Source organism: Lagenorhynchus albirostris, chromosome 18, assembly GCF_949774975.1.
Source record: "Lagenorhynchus albirostris chromosome 18, mLagAlb1.1, whole genome shotgun sequence".
Classification (NCBI taxonomy): domain Eukaryota; kingdom Metazoa; phylum Chordata; class Mammalia; order Artiodactyla; family Delphinidae; genus Lagenorhynchus; species Lagenorhynchus albirostris.
The window spans coordinates 2,579,141-2,593,196 of record NC_083112.1 but is presented as its reverse complement, the minus strand read 5'-3'; the positions used below and the strand labels follow the sequence as shown (position 1 = coordinate 2,593,196).

The following is a 14,056-nucleotide window of genomic DNA, read 5'->3' as shown; positions in this document are numbered from 1 at the left end:
CATGATCTTTGATCTCTTTAATTAACAAATGTTTGTTGAGGGCCCTCCGTGCTTGTGGTGTTTGAGGGTCTTTCTCTCGCATTCAGACATGAGCGGTATCTTGGCTGGTGTCATCTTCTTGGGTCACAGTTTTTTCCCTTTACTGACACTTAGTGTTGTACACAAGAACTCTTGAGTTCAACTTGTTTGTTATGTAATGAGATTACAAAAGACTCAGAATGTCAGATCCGATGCAGAAAACTCAGAGATCTTCCCCAGTTTCTCACTTTACTAAGGATTTCAAGGATGTGGTTAATTAAGAGGTACAAGTGAAGGAGTGTGGCGAAATCTGGGGCTCCCCCGGCCCTTTCCTGCTGTGTCTGAGGACACCCTGTGGCCTGGGTTTAGCAGAGGCAGCCTCCACGTGCTTGTCCTTCCTGCAAAAGCCTCGCGGTCTTGGCCTTTTCATATCCCCACTTTGACTATTTTCCAAGTAGCAGCCACGCCATTTTTGTAAAGCAAACTGTGGCCAGCATCCCCATATCTGTGCTTGAATTCATAGGCACGTGAGAAGGGTTATTTTTCACCCTATGAAATAATATATTAACAGGGTTTCTTTAGTCTTCTTATACATTTACAGGTAATTCCATTCACATAAATAAATAAATATTCTATTTAGGAACAAATTTAAAAGTAGTACACTGTGATTAATTTTCTTCTTTGCCCTGTGTTTTGAGTATCTAAGTCCATAATTTTTCCTTTTTGGATTTTTGGTCAACAATACTATATTTCTTCTGCTGGTAATTTTTACCATTAATTTGTAATTTCTGTTTTTTTTTTTTTTTTTTGCGGTACGCGGGCCTCTCACTGCTGTGGCCTCTCCCGTTGCGGAGCACAGGCTCCGGACGCGCAGGCTCAGCGGCCATGGCTCACGGGCCCAGCCGCTCCGCGGCATGTGGGATCCTCCCGGACCGGGGCACGAACCCGTGTCCCCTGCATCGGCAGGCGGACTCTCAACCACTGCGCCCCCAGGGAAGCCCCGTAATTTCTGTTTTTAATGTGAAAACAACCAAGCTGTAATGCTCAGTCACTCCGTTCATTTCTTTCCATCTTCCCATCAAATAAGCAATGTCATGTAGAGGAAGTTATTGTAGGAGAAGTGAACACCCGCGCTCCCTTCTTTCTCAACACCTGCATGTGCCCCTCGACGCGCAGGGCCGGCTCTCTGCGTGCACAACGATGCGGTTTTCACCCCGGAGGACTGGCGCGGCATTCAGGAGACAGCACGGAGCCGGAAGAGGGACGACCCTCTGAAGGTCGGGAGATTTGGAATTGGGTTCAATTCTGTCTATCATATAACAGGTATGGTGTTTGGCTTTTCAGTCTTGAGACTGAAAATTATTTTAGCCTGTATTTTGTACTTCATTGGGTTAACTTCAGAGATGATACTGTTTTAAAAGGCATTTTTCCCAAATTCTCTGTCAGTGGCAAGAAGTATATCAATGAAATATCAGTGCGTCTTGTGTTTTCTCAAGTTACCATGGTAACTATACCAAATCTTCATCATGTGATGCAGAAGTTAATGCCATCATTTCCGGTGGAATCAGTGTAGTATATTAAGTCATTTTATGTGAGGTTTGAGATTTTACGTGAGCTGTTGAAAGCCTACACAAAATTGTTACTCTAAAAACTTTTACACTGCAAATCTTTTAAGAGTCAGGCAAACTGATTTTCACAGATTTTCTTGTACATAGGTTTAAATAACAGGAAGAAGAAAGTATAATATCCAGTGGTATTGAATAACTGACAAGGGGAGGACCTTTGAAATGACTCTGGTTTCTCACTTTCCTCATAAAAATTTTACTCTCTTTAAACTTACGAGTATTTTAACCATTACTTTGAAATCATGCTTGTAATCTAGAAAGCATATGAGGTTTCTGATTCATAGTTATGGTAGGAAATACTTGAAACTCTTAGGGTAGACACCTCTAAGGGTATATGGCTGTTCTTCCAGAATCAGAGCTCTTAGTATTTACTATAGTTTTGTGATAAAACTTTTTTATGAAATTAGCACTTGTTATCGTTTAGTTTGAAACCGTTTGTGCATTTTGAACTTGCAGGAGAAGGAGGGTTGAGGTGGCAGAGCTGTAGCTGTAGCTAGAGTGGCACATAATTTATTGCCCAAACTGGGACACTGCTGAGAGTGAAAGAGGTGGTATTATTCTCAGACACTGGCCTGAATTGGGACTGCCCTGGGCAAGTGGGATATAGGGTCACCATCACTATGGCCCACTTTTAGTAAGCCTATTCTTTAAATTGCATTTACATTATTACGATATATTGTATGATATTGTGCTAAGTAATATTAGTTATGTGTTATGTAATAACAGTGATGAAATCATTATATAACAATTATACGAATATTAATATTCATGTGTTCAAGCATTTGTGAGTTGCTCCTCACATCTGTGTCATGTAGTAGTCTTTAAATTTTATGGGGGCACACACGTGAGTTGCACAAGCATGGAGCCAGCTGTACAGGAGTGAATTGTTTAGAGATTCCCCTGATGGTCAGCATCTGCTCTCACTGTGGATTTGTTCGCTATCAGAGAACGAGCACATTTATGTGGGACAGTGTTACCCGGGGTGCTGTTCTCTAACCCGAGGATCCGCGAAGTTCTTGAGTCCTGCTTTACAACCGTCAGGAGCCTCCCTGACGTAGTTTCAATAGTGGGAGTGGAACAGGGAGTGTGGACGAGGGGGCCGTGGACCGGCGTTGCTGGTGGACATGGTGGCTGGGCCGGTGGATGTAACGTTTCCTACTTAAAATACCCGAGAGCTTAGGAGTCGGCGGTTGTGACACCTGAGGCTGTGGTCAGTGACCATGCGTATTACAGGTGGACCTCACGGAGTTGTGTCTTGTGTGAAGGTTAGGCCCTCAAGTCACTGCCCATTTCTCACTCGCTCCAGGGCATGGTGCTTGCTGATCATCTGTGTTGTTCTTTCCCTTCCCTCTTTTCTCAGAGAATCTGTGGTTGAAGTTTTATTTTGAGCATAGGCTGCAACTCTGTTCTGTTTAGTTGGGTTCACTTGGCTATAGGGAGAGTGTAAATATCCAGATTCTCTTTACGTATTTTAACTGTTTAATAAGTGTTTGAAGATGTATCTTAGGTTTTCACGACAGTCATGTAAAGTCTCTCAATGCCTGGTACTTTTTGAATCAAAAGAGAAATCATTTTTTGTGCTCAAAGAATTATATTTCCAAAGCTAGATTTAGTTTGTTTTTAGGTAAGTCTGTGTAGCGTCATCTTGTGGCTCATGCTTTTTCGTGTGTAATATATGATAGTAACTATGTATTGTAGTTGTGCTTACAGTTGTCCTTTAAATTTCAGAGTTGATCATGACTTGAATTTTCCTTTACAGATGTTCCTTGTATCTTTAGTGGTGATCAGATTGGGATGTTAGATCCTCATCAGACACTTTTTGGTCCACATGAATCAGGCCAATGTTGGAATCTCAAAGAGGACAGCAGAGAAATTAGCGAACTTTCAGACCAGTTTGCACCATTTATTGGCATCTTTGGAAGCACCAAGGAGACGTTTATAAATGGCAGTTTTCCAGGAACATTTTTCCGTTTCCCCCTTCGGCTACAGCCCTCCCAGCTTAGCAGTAACCTCTACAATAAGCAGAAGGTTCTCGAGTTGTTTGAGTCTTTCAGGGCAGATGCAGACACGGTGCTGCTCTTTCTGAAAAGTGTGCAGGACATCTCCTTACACGTCCGCGAGGCCGATGGAACAGAGAAGCTGGTCTTCAGAGTGACTGCTAGTGAGAGTGCAGCCCTGACACAGGAGCGGCCGGATTCTATAAAGATCCTGGGGGCCGCCATCAGTAACTATTGTGAGAAGATTCCCAGCAACAGCATAACCTGTGTCACGTACCCTATAAATATAGTTTTAGAAGATGAGAGTGCCAGGGGTGCACAGAAAACGTCTTGGCTGGTGTGTAACAGCGTGGGTGGGCGAGGGATTAGTAGTAGGCTTGATGCGTTGGCTGATGAGTTGAAGTTCGTCCCCGTCATTGGAATAGCCATGCTGCTGTCAAGTGGAGATGAGCAGGAGGGAGGAGCAGCGTCCGAGTTCTCCGGGAAAGCCTTCTGCTTCCTTCCTTTACCGCCTGGCGAGGAAAGCAAAACCGGCCTCCCAGCTCACATCAGTGGCTTCTTCGGCCTGACGGACAATCGCAGGAGCATCAAATGGAGAGAGCTGGACCAGTGGAGGGACCCGGCCGCCTTGTGGAATGAGTTTCTCGTCCTGAACGTCGTCCCTAGAGCCTACGCCACTCTGATCTTAGACTCCATAGAACGTCTGCAGGCGGGAAGGAGCCCCGACCTGCCCCTGTCGGTGGACGTCATCTACAAGCTGTGGCCCGACGTCAAGCGGGCCACGGCGCACTGGCAGCCCGTGTTGGAGCCTCTGTTTCACGAGCTGTTCCAGCACGCAGTCCTGTATTCCCTCAGCGGCCACTGGGTCCCCTTGGAGCAGGCGTGCTTCTCGGAACTGGACGAGAGTCTGGAATGCACCAGGTCCGTGCTCAGCTATCTTCAGAGCTCAGGGAAGCAGGTCGTCAGGGTCCCGGCCCACGTGGCCGCCGCCGTTCAGCTCGCTGTGTCCAGCGTGAGGCCCGTAAGGAAGGTGACACCCGCGTGGACCCGGCAGGTACTGCGGAAGGCAGCGCACCTGGGCGATACCAGCGCCGCTGAGAAGCTGCATCTGCTAGAGTTCGTGCTCTCCGACCAGGCCTATGGCGAGCTGCTGGGGCTGGAGCTGCTGCCCCTACAGAACGGAAGTTTCATCCCTTTCTCCTCGTCTGTGTCCGATCAAGATGTGATCTATATAAGCTCAGAAAACTATCCCAGGTATGCGCGGACCCCACCTTCTGCCCCTGCCCGCACTTCAGTCGGCTGCTGTGAAATTCGTCAGCTGTCAGTGTGGGTGTTACCTTAGGGTGACTTTTGCAGAGCTGCTTGTTAAAATAGGAAAGGATACATTTTTACATTCTAAGGTGAAAGGCAACCAGATGTTTACCAGTTAAAGAGCGGGTCCAAGCAGTTGTTTTTCTTGGAAATTCCAATAACAGAACACAGAAAAGAATGGTTATAAAGAGCTAATAGTAACTACAGTTAGTCAAAAGTGAATTATTTTGATGAAGTTAATTTAAATTGATTAAAGTACCACACTAAGTAATTCTTTATAACTCAGGGTGTGTATTGACATTTCAGAAAATAAAATGAATTTTATTCTAAGAAGTTTAGACAATTTCTGGATTTAGATATGGTCCATGATGTCCTCATGTTTTAAAGTGAAGCCTGGGTAATACTTGATCAAAAAGTGTTGCAGTGTGATTAGATGTGTGCCTTATAATTGATGTAATATAGTAATTACATTTAACTGGCTTGAAATTATATGATTGAATTTCTGTATCTTAGAATTGTTAGAAGATTAACATTGCTGTGTTTCTTTCACTCTTTAGGTCCCTTTTCCCAGGTCTCGAAGGAAAATTTATTTTGGATAACTTGAAGCCTCACCTTCTGGCTGCTTTAAAGGAAGCTGCCCAAACCCGAGGTATTACAGCTGTTTAGTTGTTGTTGTTTTTTTAATATATGTATTGATAAAAATGACAGTTTATGTAAGTTTCCTATTAAGTTGAACTGTTACGAAATTATTAGTTATCCATTTTAGACGTTATCACTCAGCAGTTCCATGTGGTTCAACTTCACATACTTGTTGTAGTTTAAGATGTGTCAGTGCTGGATTCTGACATCCAAAAGAATCCGAACGTGATACTGTATTTAAAAGTCTCTTGTCACGGTCTGGCGGTGTGCCTTTATGGATGTGGTCCCTGGCACGTGCGCAGTGCTTTGCAGGTTTCAGTGCTCCCCGTTTCTTTTCCATTTGTGCCCCCAGCCTCATCCCTTGTAGCCTATCCGGTGGTGAGGGCGCTCTTGTGGGTTAGAGGGCGCATACGCGGAGAGAAGGTCATCAGCCTTGCTCTGTCCTCACACCACCTGCCTCCTCAGTTCTGTGTGGCTGTCCTGAGGCAGCGTCGAGGAGATGCAGGCTGACAAAATGACCTCTGCCGCAGGGCCAGGAAAGGGCACTCCTGGGGTCGTAGCGAAGGCTGGGTGTCCTTTATTGGGAATCCTTTTTGGGAAGAAAATCACCATGGTTCTGTTTAGTATTATCTTTCAACTTTTGTGAGCATCCTTTCTCTTGTAAGACTGTTGCCTGAACATTTTCAAAGTTAGATATTGGCCTGAAAAATTCTAGATTTGTCCTACTAGTTGAGGTTGTAAAGCATATTCTTTGTTATGTGTCTTTTATACTATATGCTGTTTTCTTTTCAAAGGTAATGATTGTGCATCATTCATGTTAACAGAAGGGAAAGGAGCTGGAATGGGGGAGGCGAGTTCAGGATGGAGCAGAGTGACGCTGAAGGGAGTGCGGGTGTAAACCGGGAGGGTGTCCCTGGGACACTGCTGTTCCCAATATCGAGATCCCTTCCTTAACTGGGAATTGTCATCTTCAGAGTAGCCTTTTTGGGAGTCTAAACGTGGATTCCTACTACTCTGCCATTCTTTGCTCCAAAGTTTTAGAAATCCTTACTTTTCAAATTCTCTATTACATTCTTACATAAAAACGTTACGTTGAAATATAATGTACGTACAGAAAAGTATACATATCTTAAATGTAGGCCTAATGAAGTCTTATAAACTGAACATGCCCAGATCAAAACCAGAAGACTGCCAACACCCAGGGACTCCTGGCTGCCTTTTCTGTGACAGTCCTGTCCACTCAAGGGTAACTGTGACCCTGACTCTTGATAGCACCGATTGATTCAGCAAGTTATTGTACTCCCCGTGGGGGGAATCACAGTGTGCACTCTGTCCGCTGCTTTCACTTACTCCGAGTTTGTGAGATCCGTCCAGGCTGGTGCACGCAGTTGTGGATCATCCTTTCTCATGGCTGTGCTATTTCATTGTGTGGTTTTACTTTCTTTTGAAGACAGATTTTTTTGTTAATGGCCAGTAGTTTCTGAGGTAGCTAGGGGTTTGGAAACCAGTCAGAAGTTATTCAGAATCAAATCAGGTGGAAGGGGTAGAGAACCAGCAGAATCATACTGCTTTTACTCAAAATGTTCAAGTACCATGGGGTTCAAGTACCCCATGGCCACAGCTTGCTTCTCTGGCCTTAGATGGATGGGGTACCTATTGTAATATTTTTAGGGACAAATTAAATTTATATACTCTTAACTTTGGTAATTTGACATTGTTATAACGCTGAGTCTTTCCACTTTGTATGTCTTTTCATTTTCTCACCTACTGTGGATTCTGATTTGTTATTGTAGCATCATACCAATACCATGTTTTATCTCTGGTTCCTGGTTAATTTTTTTTGACTGTTAAACTAGAAGAGACGTCTTCACTGTGTGTGTTGCCCGTAACCTGTGGCTCATTACCCCAGAAGTTGTCTTCGTGGTCACTTTTCCTATCTTGATTAAAGTATTGGCCTGCCACCCTTGTGATTATTTAATAATCCTGATCTCTAGCCTTTCCGGTATTTTTATCTGGCCATATGGGTGATGGGTAACTGCTTCCTGGGTATCTTCTCTATTGCTATTATACCATTGGTTCCAGACAAAAATTTGTTTTTGATACTACTTTATTGCCATGTTTTGGGAACATTAAACATGAAACATGTATAGGGGCTGATGGGGACCCAATAAATGACCTCTGCTTTCCTGAGAGCCGCGTCAGTGAAGAGATGCACAGAGAGGGATCCAGCAGGTAGACGTCGCCAGTCTCCCCTGTGTTACTGATAATCCTGGTAGTGGGGCTCCTGGCTTGCGGCGCGTGGTGGACTTGTGCTGTGACCCCTCCAGAGGCGGGTGAGCTCGCCAGGCCAGTTGCAGGGGCACTGGGAGACCTTGGGCTTCCTTCCTGGGTACGCCCTGCCCCACGAGTCTCCCTGGGCAGGGGCAGAGCCTCTTCACCCTGACTGGTTGATAAGTCATTCCTCTTTCTGGTGTGTGGGGCAGGTGGGGAACTACTAGTGGGGAGGGGAGAGGCCGAGAGTATTACGTCTGTGTAGCTCCCTGCCTATGGTAGGGAACGTCCCAGATGTCTAACAGCACTGGATCTTTTTTGCTCTAAATAATGACTGTGTGATCGTTTTGCTGACACAAAGCACTGTGGACTTCTGTTTACCAATTATCAGTAAAATCTGATTGGCCAATTTTGAAAGTATTGCTGCGTACAATTGAAGTATGAAGTTTTTTTCCTCTGCAAGGGGTATTTCTCTAATTCTGTAGCCCAAGCAAAATCTGTCTCATTGTGTGGTAGTTTTACCTTTCACTTGCTTCACATTTAAAATCCTGAGCTAAGTATTAAGTTACTACTTGTACTTTCACCGTTTACCTCTGTTGCCTCTTTCCCATTTGCAATTACACGCTTCCGTCTTTTCTGTTTGGGGGAAAACAAAACAGACCTTGACTTTGATTCGCTTTCTTGCATCCCGACATAGTCCAGCTTCTGGAAGGACTGGCGTGTGTTTGTTGTCTGTACTTTCTCATCATCTGTTATCACAGCACATGGACTTTTGCTTCTACATCATTCCAATAAAATTGCGTGACCGAGGTCACCAGTTAATGACTTTTTAAAAATTATAAAATCTAGTAGAATGTTCTGTTCCTTTTACCTGATTTCCCTGCAGCTTTGGTATTATTGGTCACTCCCTCTTTGAACTCCCTGGCTTTGATGATACCACTCTCTCGGTGTCCTTATACTTCTTTGCCTGCTTCTGAGAATTATTTGTGAATTGCCGTTCCTCAGCTTACCCCCTAAATGGGATTAGTTCAGGAACTCCTTGCTCAGCTCTCATTTTGTTCCTCACTTTCTTCGAGTATACTCATTCACCCCCAGGCATCCACTGTCACGCATATGTAAGGTCTCCATACCTTCAGTTATCACCCCAGTCTCAAGAGGGGCAGTGTAGTGCAGTGTAGTGGTTACAAGCCTGGGCTCTGTGGCCGCACAAATCTGGGCTCAGAGTCAACTCCTCCATCATGTGACTTTGAACAAATTACCCGACCTGTCTGAGCCTCTCTTTCCTCATCAGTGTCATGGCAGTACAGGAACATCCTTCCATTAAGAGTATATCAGGGAGATCAGCTTGGTGCTTTGTGACCACCTAGAGGGGTGGGATAGGGAGGGTGGGAGGGAGGGAGACGCAAGAGGGAGGAGATATAGGGATATATGTATATGTATAACTGATTCACTTTGTTATAAAGCAGAAACGAACACACCATTGTAAAGCAATTATACTCCAATAAAGATGTAAAAAAAAGAGTGTATCTGGGGCCCTCAAGATTCAATTACATGAAATGCAAGATTGCTTTCTTACAAGTGGAATGAAATGAGAAAAAGGGTTGAGTGGAGGATGGCAGGCAGTCACAACTTACCAACTGAATTTTATCCAGTTTGCATTCTCGCAGCGGGGCAGCTTATTGATAACCTCCATTGTAATGTTTTAGTCGTGGTAGGTCTTTCTCTGAAGATCGGATGATGTGTACAGAACGTGTACAGTTTAACACGCTACCTGCTCGTTAGGAATGGTGATGAGGTCGCAGCTGCTATCATTCTGCCCCTGGAGTTCCTTAGGGGTCTCAGGGTCGGCACTCTCCCAGCTGGGGTCCTCATCCTCTCTCTGCGTCTGTCTCTCCTTTTGCCCGGTCCTTCCTCCTGAGAAAGGCGCCCGTTACCATGCCCGGGAATGAACCCCTCGCTCGCCATCCTTGTTCTCCAGTCTCCGGGGTCTGGGGATTGCATTTTCTCTGGCTGTGCTGCAGGCCCTCTGTCTCGGGGACACGCCGTCACTGTGCCCACACCTCTCGTCTCATCACCGCCTGCCCCGCTCGCGGGTTTCGAGCAGATCCTGACGCGGGACAGGCGCGGTCTTGTTCGTGTGGCCTGCGGGGCGTCCCGTGGTTGGCCCCTCGGTGTCCCTCTTCTGTTCTTGTCACCACAGGCGCTTGCAGGTGCACAAACTTGAGTTCCCTGCACCCTGTGAGACCAGAACCCTGTGAGATTTGTCACCGCCGTGCAGCATAGCGCCCACTTCAAGGTGGGTGCTTGGTAAATTTTTTTTTACCTGAATTAAGGTTTTCTCATACCTGTGTTTTGCACACGGTGTTCCTTTTGCTTAGACTACTGGCTCCCTCCTCCACTTGGCCCTGTGACTTTCCTTCACCTTCTAACCCTCAGCCCATGCGCCTCCTCCGAGCGGCTCCCTTTCCCACTCTCGCGTCTCCGGCCCTGCCCGGCACCGCAGACCTGAGGGGCCGTCTCTGGTTCACGCCCGGACCCTGTCGCAGTCCACGTGCTCCCCTTTGCCTGCTCGCAGGCACGTTTTCACTATGCCAGACTACTTGAGAATCCTTGAGAGCAGGGGCCGTCTGTTACTTCTGTACTCCCAGTGCCTGGGTGACAAGCTAACGCTAAGCCCCCGCGGCTGGGCCAGGTGGGATGGGGTTGCACGGACAAGACGAAAAGGCAGACCCCCCACTGTGCCTGTGAGTCAGGATTTCCTGTGTCTTCAGTATCTCCTTTGCTCTCCACAATCCTGAGATAATCGTCACCCTCCTTTGAGGGCTGGCGACGTTGAAGCCAAAAGAATTTGAAGGATTTACGTGACCTGCTAGAGCTGCAGAGTTGGAACGATGATTCTGTTGTGTTTTGTTTTTCCTATTACAGATCGAGATTATTTCTGTGTTAGGTTACCTGAGCAAATGGGTGACAGTCAGAAGTTAGAGGAGCCGGTCAATGGGTTTTGGAGGAAATAAATAGAAAAAAAGTTGAGTCAGACAAATGGTAGGAATGCCTAATAGTTTGGTTTTAGTTCGTATTGAAATACATCTTTAGATCTTAAATGTACATTCTGCTACGTTTGGAGTTTTGTTTATGGCTTTTCTTTTACATAATGATGTGTAAGATTCTGCAAACTGTGTTATCTTAAGATACAGAACAATTCCTGTAGCCGTCATGTGAGAATTGTGACAATCTGGCCTTGTCTAAGAACGGATTTAATTGTATTCTAGCACAGCAGCTTCTCTGGGGATACTCAGGTATGATGACTAAACGTGTTCATTTGTAGCCTGATGTTTTTGTTCATTTGATTCTTTGAATCCTGGTTTTTCGCTTACCTAAGTAGCTAGAAGTTATATCAGTATTTTTTTTCTGGTGGTAATTATTAAAGGAGAGAGGAAACTATACTAGTGGAGTATATAGGTGGTTGTTACACATACCACAATAAAACCATATTCAAATGACTTGGAAACATTCATTTCATCGGACATTTAGTCTCAAATGAAAGAATTATCTTGAAATTGGTATATTAAGCTGTGGTATTTAATGGGAAAGTGTGAGAGTGCACACACCTATTATATGATGCACATAAATATTGAGATTAAAAAGGTCAGAGGGGGATCCTTTCTGGGATCTGTGCCGATGAAGTGAGAGGCCCTGCGTGGACTGGCCACCGAGGAGCGTGGTCCAGTGTGCCTAGTGCCCCCGGGGAACAAGCAAAGGTAGAGTGGCCGCCAGCTCCCATTAGGGACGGCCGCTGACGGTTCGCACAATGCTGAGTGTCAGTTATTGACTGTCTTTTTTTTTTTAATAACAAGTTTTGACTCAACTTGTATTATTTCCCCCCAGTTCATGTTTCACTTGGAAGATCAGAGGATGTAAGATTTGCTTTACAGAAATTGTTTTTCTAGTAAACATTATTTTTTGAGTCAGTCTCTTCCTTGAAGCTGAAATAAATTTAGAAACCAAGTCATTGTTATAGTGGTAATTCATATAAATATTAACTTTGGTTTCTAGCTGATCCTCCACACCTGCTATGACTGTATACTCTTATATTTTTAAGGTGTGAGCAAAGAGGAAGACAGGATCTTGATGTCAGCAGGCTGCACAGTTAGCGCCTGCCCTGGGGACTCTGGGTTGTGTCAGCCATCTCCCCACTTGTTGTCCGTCTCCTATTAGGGATGGAAACTAGGAAGCCGAAGCAGTGTCAGTGATGACTTCTGGAGAGAAGTTGGTCACGAGTGCTGTTCTGAATGACGCTCGTGCCTTCTGAGGTAGAATGAGGTTTCCGCTGGCCCCCTTGGGGTGTTAGGTGCTGCCGCCAGGCTTGCAGAGAGCCCGAGGGAGTGCTGAGCCTGCCGGCGGGCTGTCCTCGCCTTCCCTGTGTGCTCATTTTCTTTCCCTTTTTTCCTTTTCCTTTGAAGGTCTGCCTGACTGATGGCATACCATTTAATTGGCCCCTCACCTTATTTTGAAGTAGACTGTAATATCCTATTTCCATTCATGATGAAAACCTTTCTCAAAGTTAGGACTGAACATAAACACATAAATAAACAAAAAACGTAGTGCAGTCCTTGAATAGTGATTCAGCATGTCGATGTGATTATCTTGAACCGATCTATAGGAAAGCACAAACTACCTTGAGAAGAGCTATTTCTAAACAGACACATCTGTTGAGAGTTTAGATAAGCACTTTCTGTCTCCAGGGACACCTAACAGTACTACTTAACCTCTTTTGACAGTGCTGATGATTTTAAAGGCTAGGCCACAGAAACACAAGTCATTTATTAAAACGCTGTGAAACTATTTTACTGATACTGTTGGAGATGCTTTACAATTTCAGTGACTTTCTGATCCAGGGCAGGCAGACTTCTTTCTGTGTTAACATTTATATTTTAGGGTAAAAGCTAAAGGCTTAAATACAAAATAAACAGAAATCGGAACTTCAGATTGAATTGACTTTTGTACTTGGAATTGTGTCCTACTACATTTTCTCTCTCCTTTGTTTTCCCTGCTGTTTTTTCATTTGAGCATGACTGGTGTTAATCGCATGTTACGTGTGGTGTGCAGGTTTTATTGGCATTTTATTTATACACTGATATTAGATAACTTTCCTGAAGGTAGGCATGTTTTATAAGTTCCAAAGTTCATGCAAGGATATTGGATAGGATTATCTACAAAATGCATGTCATGTGCCAATTACTAACGTAGGACACAGTGTGGTGCATATTTGATTTTTTTGTTGAGTGTTCTGATTTTTAATTTCTAACCCTTTTTTGTATCTTTGGTATTGTATCCTTGCCTTACTTGTGATTTGGAAATTCTATTATAGTTAATTCAATTCAGTAAGCATTTTTTAGAATATTAAACAAATTAATTAAAACAATTATATCTTAATGGGACTCACGGACCGAGGAGGCTATGCTAGTCAGACTACTGACAAGATTTTATGACTTCTTAAATATTACTACTTGACTTACCCTAAGTCACACAATGTAGAAACTGATAATAATCAGAATGTGGGTATTGATGTCTTCAAAAGTTGCAAAAGTGTGCCCTTGCTTAAACTTCTATGGCAGTAATTTTAAATGTCTTATTGTAACATGAAAGATAATTTTCTTGGTAGAAAGTAAGGTCATCTTCCTGATGTGTGAGTCTGTGGAACAAGGGTGTCCTTCCTTGGTTAACAAATGCTGATACAGAAAAATTTCAAGGGGCTTGAGGTGTGCCCCCTTTTATAACTTTACAAAATTAGTCTTTTAAGAGTCTAGAAATTACGTGTACCTAGGGAGAAAATGGAATATTAGTTTTCCATAAGATTGAATTTGAGATGCTTTTTATTTCTCTATATGGGCAAATAACATACCTATAGGTACCTAGTGTTATTTTAAAATTTTATTACTTCTGGTATTGCAGATAAAATACTCTGAAACACAACATGCACTTAGAAATAAAATGTTATTTTCTAGACCACTGATTAAAAGTCAGCGAAAATCTTTTTTTCCCCAGAGAAAACCTTATTAGTCTCCTAGTTTATAAAACATCTGGGAGTGGAGCTGCCTTGTTGGGGGTAACCCTGCCTTCACAGCAGGGCCCGCTTCCCCTGTTGCTTGTCCCTGAAGCACTTCTGCAAAGCCCAGATCCCAGAAGAACACACTT

The 14,056-nt window shown here is 44.2% G+C and overlaps 1 protein-coding gene across 1 annotated transcript in view; it reads left to right on the top strand.

The window, feature by feature from the left end:
* SACS (sacsin molecular chaperone) overlaps positions 1–14,056 on the top strand; it is a 41,797-nt gene that overhangs the window by 11,642 nt on the left and 16,099 nt on the right. Inside the window, exons 6-8 of the mRNA XM_060128731.1 lie at positions 1,195–1,341; positions 3,403–4,894; positions 5,509–5,600. Coding sequence (XP_059984714.1) covers positions 1,195–1,341; positions 3,403–4,894; positions 5,509–5,600 — 1,731 coding nt within the window. The remainder of the gene's footprint in view (positions 1–1,194; positions 1,342–3,402; positions 4,895–5,508; positions 5,601–14,056) is intronic.